Below are 18,258 nucleotides of genomic sequence, written 5' to 3'. Positions count from 1 at the left end.
CTATGACCTATTGAGAGTCATGAGAGAGAAGAGAAAGTATGCAACATAGAAAACATATCTGATGGTATAATTCATGAAAATATCCTGAATCTTGCTAGAGAAATCAACAGACATATTCAAGATAGCCAGAGATCTCCTGCAAGATACTGAACAAGACAATCATCCCCAAGTCACAGCACATGGTCACTGGGCTGTCCAAAATCAACACAAAAGAATCATATAGCCATATCACCTATAAAGTGAAACCTAGCAGACTAACAACCAACTTCTCAGCAGAAACCTTAATACCCAGAAGAGATTGGGGGCCTATGTGTAGCATTTTTAAGGAAAAGAAATGCCAGTTAAGAATTTTATATTCCACCAAACTAACCTCCATAAATAAAGGAGAAATAAAGTCTTTCCCAGACAAGCAATTGTTAAAGGACTAGATCACCACCAGATCAGTACTAGAAGAGAGCCTTAAGGGGGTTCTTTGAATGGAAATGAAAGAATGAAACTACCATAAAAGAACACATAAGCACACAGCCCATGAACCCTATAAAGCAACTACACAAATGACACTAAAAATCACCTAGCTAACAACACTACAACGAGAACAAAATCTCACATGTCAATATTAACCTTGAATGCAAATGGCCTTAAAAGAGATAGAGTTGTAAACTGGATAAAAAAGCAAAACCTATCCTTCTGCCATCTTCAAGAGACCTATCTGACATGTAATGACACCCATAGGCTCAAAGAAAAGGGTGAAGAAAGATCTATCATGCAAATGGAAAACCAAAAAGAGCAGTATTTGCTATTCTTATATCAGATAAAACAGTCTAAAACGACAGTAGAAAAAAATAAAGAAGAGCATCTAGATTCGTAAAACTAGTACTTCTAAACCTACAAAACAACTTGATAGCCACACAATAATAGTAGCGGAATTCAATACATCAGTGACATCATTAGGTCAATGGGGCAGAAAACTAACAAGCAAATTCTGACTGTAATTCAACACTTGACCAATTGGACCTAATAGACATCCACAGAACACTCCAGACGACCGTAGCATATACATTCTTCTCATCTGTACACAAAACATACTCTAAAGTTAGCCACATGTGTGGTCAAAAAACAAGTCCCATTAATTTTGTAAAAAGTACAAAATTCTCAAGCCTCAGTGAAATAAAAATAGAAAAAATAGAAATCAATAACCAGAGGAATACTCAAAACCATACAACATAGAAATTAAAACTTGCTCTGAATGAATTTTGGGTAAATAATGAAATTAAAGCAGATAATAAATGATTATTTGAAATAAATAAAAGCAGAGACCCAATATACCAAAACCTCTGAGATGTGGCAAAAGTAGTATTAAAAGGCAGGTTTCAGTACTAAATGTCCACATCGAAAAAATAGAAAGAGCTCAAATAACAATCTAACTGCACCTAAAGAAACCAAGGAAAGCAAAAACTAACCCCAAAGTCAACAGAAGAAAAAAACTAAAATCAGAGCACAACAAATTAAAATGAGACCCCCAAAAACTACACAAGGATCAATGAAATGAAATGTTGGTTCTTTTAAGGGATAGACAAAGTTGATTGACCACTTGCTAGATTAACACAAAAAAGAGAGAAGAATAAAATAATCACAATCAGAAATGACAAAGGCAACATAACAACTGATCCCACAAAATATCATTAGAAACTATTGTGAACACCTGTATGCATACATACTATAAAATCTAGAGAAAATGAATAAATTTCTGGAAAGGCACGATCTCTAAAATTGAGCAAGGAAGACATTGAAAACATGAATAGATGAATTAGTTTTAAAACTGAATCAGTAATTTTAAAATGTACAAATAAAAAAAAAAAAAGCCCTGGAACAGATACATTCACAGCCAAGTTCTAACAGGTGTACAAAGAAAAGCTGATACCAATCCTGCTGAAACTGTTCCAAATAATTAAGGAGGTGAGATTTCTCCTAACTCATTCTATGAAATCAGGATCATCCTAATAACAAAATCTGACAAAGACCCAACAACCACCACAGGAAAACTACAGATCAATATCCCTAACGAACATAGGAACAAAACCCTTTTAACAAACTACTAGCAAACCAAATCCAGTGGCACATCAAAAATCGAATTCACAATGGGCAAGTAGGCTTTATTCCCGGGATTCCAGATTGGTGCAACATAGGCAAATCAATAAGTATGATTCACTACATAAACCGAATTAGGAACAAAACCCACATGATCATCTCAATAGACACAGAAAAAACATTCAATAAAATCCAATATCCCTTCATGATAACAATCCTCGACAAACTAGTCATGGAAAGAACAATAAGAGCCATCTGTGACAAACCCAAAGCCAACTTCAAACTGAAGGTGCAAAAGCTGGAGTCATTCCATCTGAGAACGGGAACAAGACAGGGATGTTCACTCTCACCACTGCTTTTCAACATAGTATAGGAAATCTTAGCCAGAGCAATGAGGCTAGAGAAAGAAATAAAAGGCATGCAAATAGAAAAAGAGGAAATCAAACTATTTCTCTTCACTGACATCATAAATGTACACCTAAACACTCTGCAAAAAAGGCCTCTAGATCTCATAATCAAGTTTAGTGAAGATGCAAAATTAATGTATAGAAATCAGTAGCATCACTATATACCAATAAAGTTCAAGCTGAGGGCTAAATGAAAAAACACCATCCCACTTACCATGTGCAAAAGAACAAAATTGACCTCCTACCTCTTATCATATACAAAAAGTAAGTCAAAGAAGTTTGAAGACTTAAATGTATGATCTCAAGCCATAAAAATACTAGAAGAAATCCTAGGAGATACTTTTCTGGACACAGTCCTAGGAAAAGAATTTATGACTAAGTCCTCAAAAGCAATTGCAACAAAAACAAAAATTGACAAGTGGGATTTCATTAAACTGAAGAGCTTCTGCACAACACCAAAAATACTATCAACAGAGTAAACAGGTACCCTGGGAGAAAATATTTTCCAACTATATATCTGGCAAAGAACAAGTATCCAGAATCTATAAGGAATTTAAACAAATCAGTAAGAAATAAAAACCACAAATAACCCCATTAAAAAGGGGTCGAGTATAGAAACAGACACTTATCAAAAGAAGACATAAAAGTGTTCAACAAACACATAAAAAAGTGCTCAACATCACTAATATGAGAGAAATGCAAATCAAAACCACGAGATACCATCTCATAGTAGTCAGAATGCCTTTTGTTTAAAAAGTCAAAAATAAGATGTTGGTTAGGTTGTGGAGAAAAAGAAACACTTACACACTGTTGATAGGAATGTAAATTAGTTCAACCCCTGTGAAAAGTAGTTTGGAGATTTCCCAAAAAACTAAAAGTAGAACTATGATTTAACCCAATCTCATCACATACTCAAAGGAAAATAAAGATACATGCATTCATATGTTTACTGAAACACTACTCACAATAGCAAATATATCAAATTAGTGTAGATGTCCATCACTGGTGGACTTGATAAAGAATATATGGTACACATACACCATAGAATACTATATAGTCATAAAAAAGTGAAATCATGTCTTTTGCAGTAACATGAATGCAGCTCGAGAGCATTATCCTAAGTAAATCAATGCAAGAACAGAAAACCAAATACCACATGTTCCCAGTTATAAGTGGGAGCCAAACATTGAGTACACAACAAAGTAAAGATGGAACAATAGATACTGGGGACTCCAAAAGGGGAGAGGGAGGAAGGAGGCAAAGGGCTGAAAAATTTTCTATTGGGTACCATGTTCACTAAATGGGTGACAGTATCCATACAAGCCCAAACCTCAGCATCATGCAATATACCCAAGTAATAAGCCTGCACATGTCCACTCTGACTGTAAAATAAAAATTTAAACAATTATATTTTATACATGATAAAAGAACCATCACAAATTTAGAAATAATAAATGTATCATCCACTAAAGAATCAGATTTCCATAGTAGATTTTGTGTGTATAAACTTTTGTGCCAAATACTTATGAATATCATTTCTTAAAATAGCTTAAAAATTATTACATATCAACTAAACATGAAAAACATGGGTGTAGCAGCAGAGTGGAGACAGGCAAACAACTATGAGACAAAATTTAATAATGTCCTATATAGAATCTCTACTTCCAGTTATACATAGTTCTTTTTATAATTTTTTTTTTTTTATTTCATGTCCTCAAATAGAAAGAAACAGTCAAGAACTTTGCTGGAAGGCACTCTTCTAAGAATGTAGATGACAGTTTTCAGGGCATATGTGTGTAAAGATTGGTAACAGTCAGATATAAATAAACCTGTCTTAACTTGATTCAACAATGATTATAACTGTTACTCAAATTACTACACCAAAGGATTTTGTAACCTGCATTACAACATTGCTATACAATAACACTGAGTAAAGCCAGTCATAAGAAACATTGTTTCTCTTCTTTTATGAAGTTATTTCTAGGTATGTAATAATTCTGTTGAAGAATTATAAATTACAGATTTGAAAGACCTAATCACCAATTCTGAAAGGATTAATAAACTAAACATTAAAAACTGATCCAAATTTAGGACAGTTTCTTATCATTTTTTAACTCACTTAAAAAGATCAAGTGGTATGTTTAGAACAGGTTAATTACATTTTAGTCTGTGTCATTTAAATTTTAATGTCAATAATTGATATTAAGAATGAAAATTAACAAATTCACTCTATACAACTAGGTAGCCTCAAAATCTCTATGGCAAAGCACGTGTTTTTCTAAAATCTAGTATTACCTGGGCACTTTAATTCATCTGAATAGTCTCCACAGTCATTAGACCCATCGCATATCCAGGTTGGCAGAACACACAGTGAGGTAGAATTACATCTTATGAACCCTGTGGTTTTCACTCCAAGTTTATAGAAATGTGTACAGTCTGTGTTATCTAGAAGAAGGTAAACAAAAAAATGAAAAAGTACCTCATTTGCAAAGATTATGAGCCTTCTATGTAGGTCACAGAGATGAGAAAAGTTAACTTCATTTGAGGAAATAGATATGTAATTATCCTACACAACAGGGGTTAATTACATACCAATTTTGGACAAAGTTCAATAAAATCTTGCACAGTGTTCAATGCAATGCCAAAAGTGCCCAAGCATAAACAGATGAAAGGTAGCGGAATATCTTACTGCAGTTCTTTTCATCTGAAGCATCTGCACAATCTATGTTCTGGTTGCATCGTGCGGATCTTGGAATACAAGTCCCATCTGCACAGCGAAACTCAACCGTAGCACAGGTTGAAACTAGAGAAACAGGTACATAAACAAATGGAGAGATGGGACAGAATGACTCCTTGCTTTTACTTTTTCAACAATTCAATTATTTTGTATAATTTTTGTTTGGTTTTGCTTTTGTAACTCTGGGAAGCCAAACCTGACCCCTGAACCCCACCTTCAAGCGTGGGTTAGATGCCTCTTATATGTCTTCCCCTAGTGCACAATTCTTCTCTCTGTTGTGGTATTTAGCATATTGCATTGAGGCTCCCTGTTTAAGTCCCTGAAGTCTCACTAACTAAACATAAGCTCCATGAGAGTAGGGACTATGCTGTGTTCTTATCATATTGTTGTGGTAATATCACCCTAGCACTGAGCCAAAAAAAAAAAAAAAGAATGCTGGAGATTCTCTCTCTTTCCACCTTCAGTATCCCAAGGTTATGAGAGTAGACAAATGCCTGATTAAATACCTACTGGGAAATCCCAACCTGGTTGCCAAGAAGGGAAGCATTTCTTGCCATAATAGAGTGAAACAGAGATAGAAACAGGAACAAAGAGATGGGCAGGGGGAACCACTGAGCACTGGCTTTGTTTCTCAGAGGGAAGAGTTTACCACTACTAGAAAGTCATCCATGCTATCTCATACTCTGTTACATGACCATTCATCATTAATATTTAATATAAGAAATAGGATGCCTCATGCCAAGGAACATATAAATGTGTCATTCCTTATTATTGTTGTTATAAAAGTCATCCAATTCTCTGCTCTACTTAAATGAAAATTAGATTCAATACGCTGTTGTCATTATACACATTTTGTATAAAGTATCTTATTCTTAATCATATATTCCTTTCTATGTTGCTTACCCATTCATAATCATATAATGGTTTCCAGTAAAATGCTGTAAATGGGTACATGACATGCTATGCATGTTAAATTAATTTAGGTGATATTTTTATTCCAAATTCAAATTTTTACAAGTTGATTACCTCGAAGGACAACTTGAAGGGCCCTTTGATTATGCCACTTTTACTAGTGTTGATATTTTAAAGTGCCTATTTAATTATAAATAGAAATTATATCAATCATAAATGGTTAAAATACTATTTTAAAATATGCAGATTTTACTCAAGGATGTGTATGTCATTTGTATTTCATAATGTACAGTTCTTATTATATTGAATTGTATCTCAAAATTGCATATTTATCTGTTTAACTGATGATTAGAATAAATGTTTTATTTACAATTTGCAATTATAATTGCTTCACTTTTTTGTTAAAAATGATATCACAACATGTGAAACAGATAATACTCTTTTAAGTAGAGATAAATGCATTGTTCCAAAACAGAACAAATATTTTTTTATGTCTATAGGAGCAAAATCTCTTTTATATTCCTTTGTGTTACATTTCATATTCTATTTTTTCAATAGAAATAGTAAATGCAATATGTAATGTAGAATATAATCATGTCAATCATTTACATTTTGTTTTTGGCTTCATCGTCTACTAGTAGTTTCTTATTAACTTTGTTCTAAAAGATAGCTTATAATCTCTTTTTAGAAGACATACCGCATTTATCTGTTTAATAACATGTTAGGTAGTTATAATATTCCTAAGTAAGCCTATAATAGTTCATCTCCTAATGCACTTGAGTTTCTATCTACTTGAAGTTAGAGTTTTGGATGCCAGGAAGATGCTAATGAGGACACTCGCAACTCATTTCATGGTCACCATCTGCCTCCAATCTCCCATAGAGAATCCTCTGTCTGAGTGAGAAGTAGTGGCAGAGACAACGAAGAGGTAAATGTAGGGAATGGCATTTCAGACAGTCAAGAAAACTGGAAATTCAGGGATGTCACAGTAATAAGGTTTCAAAAACCAGTACTGGAAGTTCTGAGGTAACAGAGAAAGTAAAGGATAACTTGGGAGAACAGTGGAAGGACACGTGGGACAAATGGAACACAGTCCTAGATTGAGTTCTGGAAACAAGAAAGAAATAGAGGACCTCAAACTACATGAAAAGAAGCTTAACTTTGAAGTTCAGAAGAGAGGTTAGAAAGTAGTAATTTAAAAAATATATATATATTAAAAAGCATAAGGAAATAGATAAAGGAGGAAGTTCGCAGGATTGAACAAAGAATAGAAGACTTGCAGGATATATTAATTTTTTTCTCCTGTTTTCCAAAATAACAATAGGGCTAATGAATCCTTGGGAGGGGGGCAAGGATGGGCTATCAGAGTGTGTAAGATGTGCAAGTAGGAACAGACTGTCTCTTTGTACCTGATCCTGTCTCCCCATGTTGCATTATTTGGTATAGGGTTGAGAACCACCAGAGAGTTAGACAGGGTGATGAAAGTTGTTGCAGAATTTTGTAAGCAGTAGGAGCAAGGTGATTGCATTCACAGGCAAGGAAGGAGGATCCTGTGAGGAAGAAAAAATCTGCAGAAATAATAGGAACTTCTTTAAATAAGTAAACACATCTCTTGCCAAAACCTCTCTCTCTCTGTTGCCTCAACTACATTTCTTCTTCATTTTGTTTTAGTCAGTTAAGTATTGGAATTTGTTTCATCCATATGGTGATTTTTGAGGAAGAAAGATACTGAAATCTCTAATTTGTCAAGTGAATATGAAAGTTTTCTGACAATACTTCCTCAGGCTAAGAGTCCTGATAAGGAAAGAAAATAAAATAATATGGGCCAAATAAAGATAAGCCAAGGGAGAGATACTACACTTTTCCCTCCAGGTAATCCAAAAGAAAAAATCAGCCTGTGAAACAAGAGTGAAAACACCCTACAGCCACAGCAGGAATAGCAAAGAGGCACTACAAAGGAAGATCTGTCAGGGACTGTGGATCAAAAGTAGCAGCAAGAGAGAAAGTAAAACCACTCTCTCTAATATACTTTCTTAATTTTACTATTTCTTCCACTTTCTTTTTAGCATGTCAGCTAAAATATTTAATGAGATTTGAAAGATTTAAAAATCAATGGCCTTTCTGCAGTTCTTAGGATGTTTCTTATAAGTAACCTAAGTCAATTCTCTCTTCCAACATCCCTTACCCAACCAGTAGCAAAGGGAAGCTGAAAAGGGGGTGGGGGTGGGGGGGGAAGCATTAAGTTTGCTCTTGTATCTCCCTTTCATTTACTTTCAAACAACATCTTTTATTTAATTATTTAATTCACCCCTTAGGTTCTAAGGGTGCACACATCCAGAAGGAATGCCAGTTTCTTCTCCAGCTATGTTTATCCTTTTCCTTTAGCTTGTTGTTTATGGAATTTTTCAAAGGTTTACTATGAACGTAGGAAAAAACAAATGCTAGTTTCCCCTCCTTTAAGGAGCATCAGAACTGCTAGCTCAGTCTACCTAAAAGTCCTTCTGTGGCCCTAAGGAATTTCATGTACTTCCCAAAGGGAGCCGTTTGTACTCATCTCAACAGGGAAGGAAGCATGTCGTGCACTCTCCCTGAATATATTCACTCACCCTGCCACGCAACCGGAAGAGGAGCACAAAATGACAAACTTACGAACAATGCCTCATCTCCCCACCTGCAGATGGCCTGATGTCTAAAGCTCTCAGTCATGAAAGGGCCTCTATAAAGGGGCAGTGAATTTAAAAATGATGAAGATTTGGCATGGTTTTTTCCCCCTAAAGAGAAGAAGCCAAAAGCAATTCATTGCAACACCCTTTCTACTCTGTAAATAGACTCTCTTCTCTTGTGAAATTTTAAAAAAGTAGTAATTACTACTGACATCTACATTCAGCAAACTACAGTAGTACTTCAGATAATTTACAGATGGCTCCACCATAGCCTCTTACCACAGTCTATCAAAATCTCCCTGTATATACTGACTTCTAATTATATCACTTTATCTTTTACATTTTATTTTGATTAAAAAGTGATAGGTGATTTGCATGTCTGAATATATGTGCAAAAAAGCACTGCATCTCTACATTGCACTGACAATAGAAAGAGAGAAGGGGTAACTGGAAGAAAGGGCTTGGAAAGAGACCTCTTTTTCATTTTCCCTGAACCCCTAATCTATGCCTTTTCCTTTATCATCTTTTATGTACTATATGGGAGATATTTGGTGGAAACACATTTGCATAATATAAGTCTTTATCAGACAGCCTGGCTTATGGGATATGGACCCAGGGAAGTCTTCCTTCTATAGCTTGAAAGGTACTCTACAATGACACTATGGTAATAAACTTAAAATGAGATAAAAGCCAAAACTAAAAGATTCAATTAAGAGTAATCTTTCATCCAAATAGCTACCAATTGTTTATCCTAAAGGAGCTAGTCCACTGAATTAAATTCACTAGTTTCTATTAGGTAATAAAGTATATGCTTGTGTTTCCATGAGCAATTTTAGTTTCAAATGTCCTGCATTCAGTGTGATCAGCTTTAAGGCATCAGTTTGGCTTGTTTATTTTTAAGATATCCAATTGCTATAATTTTACCATAAAAGAAAGGTTAAAGGAGAAGTTTCATTCACGAAGGCACTATTCTGTGCCCAAGAGTATGACTGAGATAGTTAGAACACAGAAATCAAGAGTTTAGACTGAAAAAGAGGAAATATCTATTTGAGTTATTTTATTGTTATTCAGCAGCTGGTATTGATATCATTAGGCAGAATAAAATCTATATTTTAGAAGACTTACTGCTTCAACCAGCCACATAAGAATTTAATAGCCTGTAATCCCAGCACTTTGGGAGGCCGAGACGGGCGGATCACGAGGTCAGGAGATCGAGACCATCCTGGCTAACATGGTGAAACCCCGTCTCTACTAAAAATACAAAAAACTAGCCGGGCGAGGTGGCGGGCGCCTGTGGTCCCAGCTACTCGGGAGGCTGAGGCAGGAGAATGGCGTAAACCCGGGAGGCGGAGCTTGCAGTGAGCTGAGATCCGGCCACTGCACTCCAGACCGGGCGACAGAGCAAGACTCCGTCTCAAAAAAAAAAAAAAAAAAAAAAAAAAAAAAAAAGAATTTAATAAACACCTACCATATATGAGGTATTATATTTCATAAACCCAAACACATTGACTAATTTACTTACCACTTTTGAAAATACACTTTCATTTCTGGAGAAAACCCATAGTAACATATCATCTTCCCACAGTTTATTTGGATGAATCTTGCCTTAAAATCTATTTTCTGTATTTATTGCTCAGTTCCGGTACATTCTTTCTTGATTGCTTTACCTTTAACCTAGGTTAATGCCTATATTATATTTTCCTCTCCTGCTTACAAATAATTGACAGAACATATCTATTTCTAGATCTTCTAATTTATTTTCCTCCTTTCTTCCAAATGCTAATTTATTTCCCTCCCCCTACGTCCAGTGTCTGACTATATTTTACCTTTTTAAATCTTGTTAAATCCTTTTTAAATTAATAGGTAACTTAATTGGCAAATGTCATTAGCTCTTTCTAAGCTACAGTGTCAACCTTAGATGATAATCTGTGCAAGTGTTTCCACAAAGTCACACTGTCTAAGATGGCAGAGTAACTTCCCAATGTTCCGTACAGCTACAAAATAATTTGCACACATTCTGCCCCCTTCCTCAACTCTGCATAGCCCTCTCATCACAACTGTACTTCATACCTTTCCTTTACCATCAATCTTTTCTAAAAATAGTTTATATTCACTGTCTTTATTCCTTACCACCCATTTTCTGCCTTCACACTGTGTGCTCTTGCTTTCCTCTACTATTCCACTGAAATGACACCCATGAATGTAATCAAGTGAGTATCTACTGTTTGCTAAATATGATGGATACCTCCAGTTCATACCTTTCCTCTTATCCTTTCTGTAGCATTTGAAAATGCTGAATGACCCTCCTTTCTTGAGATAATAATTTCTTAAGCACATTCTTCTATTAGTCCTGCAGGCTATTTCACCGTTCCGTATATAATTTGTTATTTCAATAAGTAATTTTGATGCACTCTACTCATGCAATCATTACTCCACACTTCCTCTGAGTTTTTCTCCTTAATGTGCCCCAAATCAATATTTCTGATCAACATCTATTACCTGAGTTCCAAATCTCTACCTATCTACATGCCTGTAAAATAGCTTCATTTACATGTCTTCAAGTGCTCCAACCTCAAAATGTAAACTGTCATTATTATCTTTTTTTTTTTTTTTTTTTTTTTTTGAGACAGAGTCTCGCTGTGTCGCCCAGGCTGGAGCGCAGTGGCTGGATCTCAGCTCACTGCAAGCTCCGCCTCCCGGGTTCACGCCATTCTCCTGCCTCAGCCTCCCGAGTAGCTGGGACTACAGGCACCCGCCACTACGCCCAGCTAGTTTTTTGTATTTTTTAGTAGAGACGGGGTTTCACTGTGTTAGCCAGGATGGTCTCGATCTCCTGACCTCGTGATCCGCCCGTCTCGGCCTCCCAAAGTGCTGGGATTACAGGCTTGAGCCACCGCGCCCGGCCTACTGTCATTATTATCTTATCCCCATTCCCACACAAACAAATCTTATTATTACAGGTTTCATTAACACAATCCTATTCTTTTCTTTCCTTTTTGAAATGTAAATTTGATTGTATTTGGCCTGCTTTAAACCTTCAGTGACTTTCTAGTGACTACAAGATAAAGTTTGAATTACTTCTCATGGCACAAAATGCACCTTCATGCCCTGGCCCCTTCGTCTACCTTCTCTTTTGTTTGTTTTTGTTTTTTGGGGGGTGGGGGAATGGAGTCTCGCTCTATCACCAGGCTGGAGTGCAATGGCACAATCTCAGCTCACTGCAACCTCCACCTCGTGGATTCAAGCGATTTTCCTGCCTCAGCCTCCCTAGTAGCTGGGACTACAGGCGACTGCCACCACACCTAGCTAATTTTTGTATTTTTATTAGAGATGGGGTTTCACCATGTTGACCAGGATGGTCTCGATCTCTTGACCTCATGATCTGCCCACCTCGGCCTCCCAAAGTGCTAGGATTACAGACATGAGCCACCGTGCCTGGTCCCTTCTGTTTTTACCACTTTCTTATTTGTAATCTGTCTGTGACTGTATCAAATTACTTTCAGTTTCAATACTAGTCCATCTACTTGGTATTCTCTTTTGTTTCCTTCATTCTACCTTATTTTTAGTTTAAGACTCAGCTTAAATTCAGTATGGCCTATGAAATCTTTGAGGATACTTCAAAGCCAAAAAACAAAAAAAGACATATGGGTGTTCTTATGTGTGCAATCACAGATATATATCTTCATCTGTTTACATGGCTGTCTTACAGTTAGAATTTGATATTCTTGAGGGCAGGCACGTATCTCATGAATTTTGTGTCTCAAGTCTTAATGCATTGCAGTCAATAAAATGTATTCATTGAATGGAAAGGCTTTAAAGTGATAATGCTTTGGAAATATCTGTGGGGTCCAGATTTAAGAAGGCTTTCAATGTCAGACTAAAACTTATCATGTATTCTGCAAATATTGGCATTCCATTAAAGGTTTCTTTATCAGTGCAATACACACACACACACATACACACACACACACACACGCCAGTGCTAACATAGCATTCACTATTGCCAAATACTGTTCTAAACTTATTTAATATTGCTATTCTTATTTAATTATTTTTCCTACCTTGCTGTTTGGGAAACTGAGACACAGAATAGTTAAGTGCAATATCCGAATTTAGACAGTAAGTGTTGAGGCAGCAGTTTGAACTCAGGTAGTTTGGCTTCATCATCTATCCCAATAGTCACTTTGGGAAAATGTTAAACAGTATTAGCATGACTGATGACATCGGGATGAAATGGAAAAAGTATAAGCAGGGAAACCAGGTAAAGGGATACTCTGTTAACCCAGGCTTAAAGTGGATTGAAATGGAAGCTATTTCGTTTTTTTTTTTTTTTTTTTTTTTTTTGCGATGGAGTCTCGCTCTGTCGCCCAGGCTGGAGTGCAGTGGCCGGATCTCAGCTCACTGCAAGCTCCGCCTCCCGGGTTTACGCCATTCTCCTGCCTCAGCCTCCTGAGTAGCTGGGACTACAGGCGCCCGCCACCTCGCCCGGCTAGTTTTTTTGTACTTTTTAGTAGAGACGGGGTTTCACCGTGTTAGCCAGGATGGTCTCGATCTCCTGACCTCGTGATTCGCCCGTCTCGGCCTCCCAAAGTGCTGGGATTACAGGCTTGAGCCACTGCGCCCGGCCAATGGAAGCTATTTCAAAGAACTGGAAGATGTGTTGATGACTGGATATGTGAGGAGAAATTAAGGAGAACACTAGAGTTTCCTGTACAGTGGTTAGGAAAATGTGATCGTGAGTAAAACAGAGAACTAAGGGATAAAGGGGAACATTTTTGGAGCAGAAAATTCAATATTACACATTCTGGTAGAAATGTCCAAATCCAGGAAGGTGGAACTGAAGAGGTGAGAAATTATAAGAGTTTTAAAGTGAGGAAAGGAGTAGAAAACAGAAATAGAGAACATAGTCAGAATTTTCAAGTAACTTTAGCAACTCCATTCCAACAGCATTTACCAAAATGTGATCCATAGATGTTACTAGGTGTTATATACCATAGAGCTCTCAGAAATGAATGTTGGAAAAGTTCAAGAAACACTTAGCACACCAATACTCTGAGACCGATGGAACAAGTATTTACCTTTACAATCTAATTCATCAGAGTTGTCTCCACAGTCATTTTCTCCATCACATAACTTGCCATGAGGAATGCAGCGGCGATTATAGCAAGGTTTGAAGCCTCTTCGACAGCTTCTGTTTTCTTATAAATAAAAGTAGAAGCTCATAATCAGAGATCATATAGAAATATTTGTACAAAATGAAAATCACAGATAATATTTCATTCATAATGACTGGATTATGGATCTATAAAACAAGTGCTGTGCCGTATAAAAGCTCTGGATTAGAATGTTTCTGTATTGTCAAAGAGTAGTTCATTCAGCAAGGGCCCTTTCTGACTTAGTGTTTTAACTTTAGTGATTCATGCCTGGAGATCTTTTCAAGTTATACCCATGTTATTGTTTCTGGCAATTCTGTCAAGTAGCACAGAAATAAACATATATCACGTATTCAATTCTGAAGCAATAAACATGTACCTCAAACATAACAAAAACACTCCAACATCCATTTCCTATATCCTTTGCATCTATCTGCAAGGATTTTGTAACAAGGAGAAAAAGCAACAAAACATGTATTCCTGAATCAGTGTCTCATGGAGTCATCTAAATATCAATAAATTGCTCTTAAAAATTGTCTTAAAATATCTACAGAATTCCCTGAGAAAGAATGACCTTCTGAGTTCTATTTACCATTATGAAGGTTTCTTGACATTCTCTGATTTGGGGCAGAAGCTACTACTTACAATAATTATAGCCACCATGTATTAAACATCAGCTTTGCCCCAGGCTCTGTACTGAGTATATGTAGATAAATACTCGTTGGTTTAATACTCTCAACTAATCATAAGAGCTAGCTATTTCATAGCAGAAAACTAAAACACAGAGAAGTGAGTTATGTTACTTACCCTAGTCACACTAGGGTTTGCACACTAGGCTAGTTACACTAGCAGGTTTGGGAACAAAGATCTAACTTCAGGTGTGAGTCCAAAGCCCATACTTTACACCTGGCATTGGCAAACTATTATCCATAGGCCAGATCTAGCCTGTGAGACTATTTTCATATAGCTCTTGGACTAAGAATAGTTTTAACATTTTTAAAGGATGGTAAATAATAAACAACAGAGGATATGTGACAGAAAGCATATATGACCCACAAAACCTAACATATTTACCAGCTGAACCTTTACAGAAAATGCTTGCCAACTCCTGCTCTACACAAGTATCATCTGACTTCCACAAAGATAAAAATAACATTAAATATAATCTCAAGTCAACTTATAGTTAATGCAAACCTGTGAGTTTATTACTTTTATATGCTTTAATATTTTTATATCTTATAGAATATAGCCATTCATTAAAGTGAATATGTTATTTGAGATAAATTCTTTAAGATATTGGTTGCATATCAATTATGGACAAATTACGTTAGACTCTCAGTTTAAATGATGGTGTGTTATCATGTAATGTAAAACAGTGAGAAGACTGTCTGTGGAACTCACAGATCCTGTCTTTCTCTTGTTCTGACTTTTCTTTAATTATTCAGGTGTAATTATTACCAGATAATGGAATAGAGGAGAAAAGCAGACATAAAATGTAGCAATTTCAGATATAGACTCCTAAATTTTGCATAGCACATGAGCCCAATGCTATTGGATTTCCAGGATTAAAAATAAATCAGGACCATTTTTTAAAAATCTGGATCAAATATACAATGATTATCAACGATTATGCAAAGACAGATTTCCAGGAAAAATATTGTTGCAATGAAGGGAAATCTCAGCTGCTTACTAGAGCATAAAAGCTAATCTCTACTCCTGAGGGAGGTTAGAGGCTGACTGTCACTTGGTGTTGCCAAAAGAAGCATAGCTGGTGGAATTCTATGTTTGATGTGGACCGTGCCTAAGGAAATGAGCCTTTGTACCGAAGGACACTAGCTCCCATGCTAATCCTGGAGACAGAAATAGAACTGACAAGACTTTGATAACAACCCAACAATGCGCTATTGTCTGTTGGTGAAACTTTGCTTCAGAGTAAGCCTGTCCATATCCAAAAACCACTTATATGTCTGAGTTACATTTTAAGGAAAGTAAGCCTAAAACCTATTGCTAGGGATGAATAAGTAGGGAGTTCAGAAGTTTAGCTACTACTTTTAAAAATATTCATATTCTGGCTGGGTGTGGTGCTCAGACCTGTTATCCTAGCACTCTGTGAGGTTGAGGTATGAGGATTGCTTGAGATCAGGAGTTTGAGACCAGTCTGGACAACACAATGAGACTCTGTCTCTTAAAAAAAAAAAAAAAAAAAAAAGTCTATTTTGTGGATATAAAACCATGAGGAAATTATTTAGTGAATATCATGGCTATCAAATAGAAGATAAAGTACCCCATTTTAACACAAGTAAAGCCACATCAATTGCCTTAGATCAACAGGTTCGTGAGAAATATTAAAGAAATTATCCACATAAACCAAACAGAGACAAGCAAACCAAAAACTGTAAAAGAATCAGAAAACTTTATCTGAAATGAGCAAACCCATAGTGGACACTTACCACAGTAGAGCAGCTTTTCATCTGATTTATCCTTACAGTGAGGAATGCCATCACATGTGAGCTGGTAGTCGATGCACTCACCATTTCCACATTCAAACTCTGAATAAATGTTGCAGGAGGAATTTTTAGCTGCAAGGAGAAAAAAAAAAAAAAGTCAATGCTTTTGTGCAATGATCAATATTTTTTGACACCACTACAATTATTTTTCTTAATTTTAATTATAAAGATAAACTAAAATTTATCAAAATGTAAAATTAAAGAGCCATGGTTTATGACATTTCTTTATGAAATTAAGATCTTAAAAAATAATTTTCTGGCCAGGCGCAGAGGCTCACGCCTGTAATCTCAGCACTTTTGGAGGCCGAGGTGGGCGGATCATGAGGTCAGGAGATTGAGACCATCCTGGATAACATGGTGAAATCCCATCTCTACCAAAAATACAAAAAATCAGCCGGGCGTGGTGGCACGTGCCTGCAGTCCCAGCTACATGGCAGGCTGAGGCAGGAGAATTGTTTGAACCCGGGAGGCCAACGTTGCAGTGAATGGAGATCTCGCCACTGCACTCCAGTCTGGGCAACAGGGCGAGACTCTGTCTCAAAAGAGTAATAATAATAATAATTATTGTTTTTAAAAAGAGCCAGTTAAAGGAGCTCTGTACATACTGAAAGTGTTTTTGTGTTTTCTTACTGGAATCTATTATGTATTTTTCAATATACTAATATTTTTCAGTGCGTAGAGTACCCATTGTGAATGCTCGATGTGAACCATCTCAGTCAAGTGAGTAGTCCCTACTTTTCCCCACTTTCTGCTCTTCCTAACTATCTTCTGATTAAACCTCAGTAGCAAGTTATACTGTTCAGAAATATAAGAATTGTTAAAATGAGACCTTTGTCCGATCCATGTGTGGGAGGTTCCCAGGAGCAGACTCTTTCTTGCTGCCATACATGAGCAGCACTTACTCCATAAAGTGTACAGGAATCAGTGGGATGAGGGGAAGGACAATGGTCAAGTGGAAAGCATGTGCACCTGATGCTATGGACTCCAAATGACCGCTGTCAGAAAGTCTCATTTCTAAGCCTTAGAATTGTTATTAGAAATTAAGAGCTTGAATTTTTAGGTGATTTGCACTAATTTGTAAGTCAAGAATCTGAAAGTCCAAAAAGATCTCTTCTACAAGTAAGTTTCATCCTTACAATGGCAGTATGTGATTACTATTTTGAAGGGTTTCTATTGAGGACAATGGACTTATTTTTAATCTTCAGTAATAGATTTACCAGCAGACTTTGGGATCCAATTTTTGGGATATACTGTCTGCTTGCATGTATGTACTCACCCCATTGCTTGCTGAATAATTGTACATTTAAATACATTTGTATTATTTATGTCAGAGGTAAGCAGAATTCATTCATCTCTGCTAATGAAAGAATATGAAAGAATATAGCTTAATTTTATAATTTAGTATTAATTTTTGAGCTTTATTTCAGGAATATTCAATTAAACAGCCACTATTACTATTTGAACTTTCCAAGGTTTTGTTTCTTTATTATACCTAGAATTTAATTAATTTAGTAGAGGGTCTATTTATCTAAGTCTTCTTTTTTTTTTTTTAATTATGTCAATTTTTATTTTAGATTCAACAGGTACAGGTGCACATTTGTTACATGGGTCTACAACATGATACTGAGGTTTAAGATATGATTGATCCTGTCACCCAGGTACTGAGCATAGTACCAATAGTTAATTTTTTAACCTTTGTCCACTCTCTTTCTCTCCTCACTCTAACAGATCCAAATGTCCATTGTTGCCATCTTAGTGCCTTTGGGGAAAAGACAAAAACTATTCAAAGAT

General features: G+C 36.1%; 1 protein-coding gene across 1 annotated transcript in view; it reads right to left on the bottom strand.

The window, feature by feature from the left end:
- Nucleotides 1-4,179: 4,179 nt before the first annotated feature.
- The window catches only part of LOC117095052 (low-density lipoprotein receptor-related protein 1B), a 1,687,268-nt gene continuing 1,673,189 nt past the window's right edge, over nucleotides 4,180-18,258 (bottom strand). Inside the window, exons 46-49 of the mRNA XM_033231629.1 lie at nucleotides 16,411-16,539; nucleotides 13,886-14,005; nucleotides 5,185-5,298; nucleotides 4,180-4,940 (exon numbers count right to left, since the gene is read on the bottom strand). Of these exons, the coding sequence (XP_033087520.1) occupies nucleotides 4,774-4,940; nucleotides 5,185-5,298; nucleotides 13,886-14,005; nucleotides 16,411-16,539 (530 nt within the window). The 3' untranslated portion in view covers nucleotides 4,180-4,773. The remainder of the gene's footprint in view (nucleotides 4,941-5,184; nucleotides 5,299-13,885; nucleotides 14,006-16,410; nucleotides 16,540-18,258) is intronic.

The sequence above is a fragment of the Trachypithecus francoisi genome, unplaced genomic scaffold (genome assembly GCF_009764315.1).
Source record: "Trachypithecus francoisi isolate TF-2019V2 unplaced genomic scaffold, Tfra_2.0 Lachesis_group13, whole genome shotgun sequence".
Taxonomy (NCBI): Eukaryota; Metazoa; Chordata; class Mammalia; order Primates; family Cercopithecidae; genus Trachypithecus; species Trachypithecus francoisi.
This window is presented reverse-complemented; position numbering and strand designations above follow the sequence as displayed.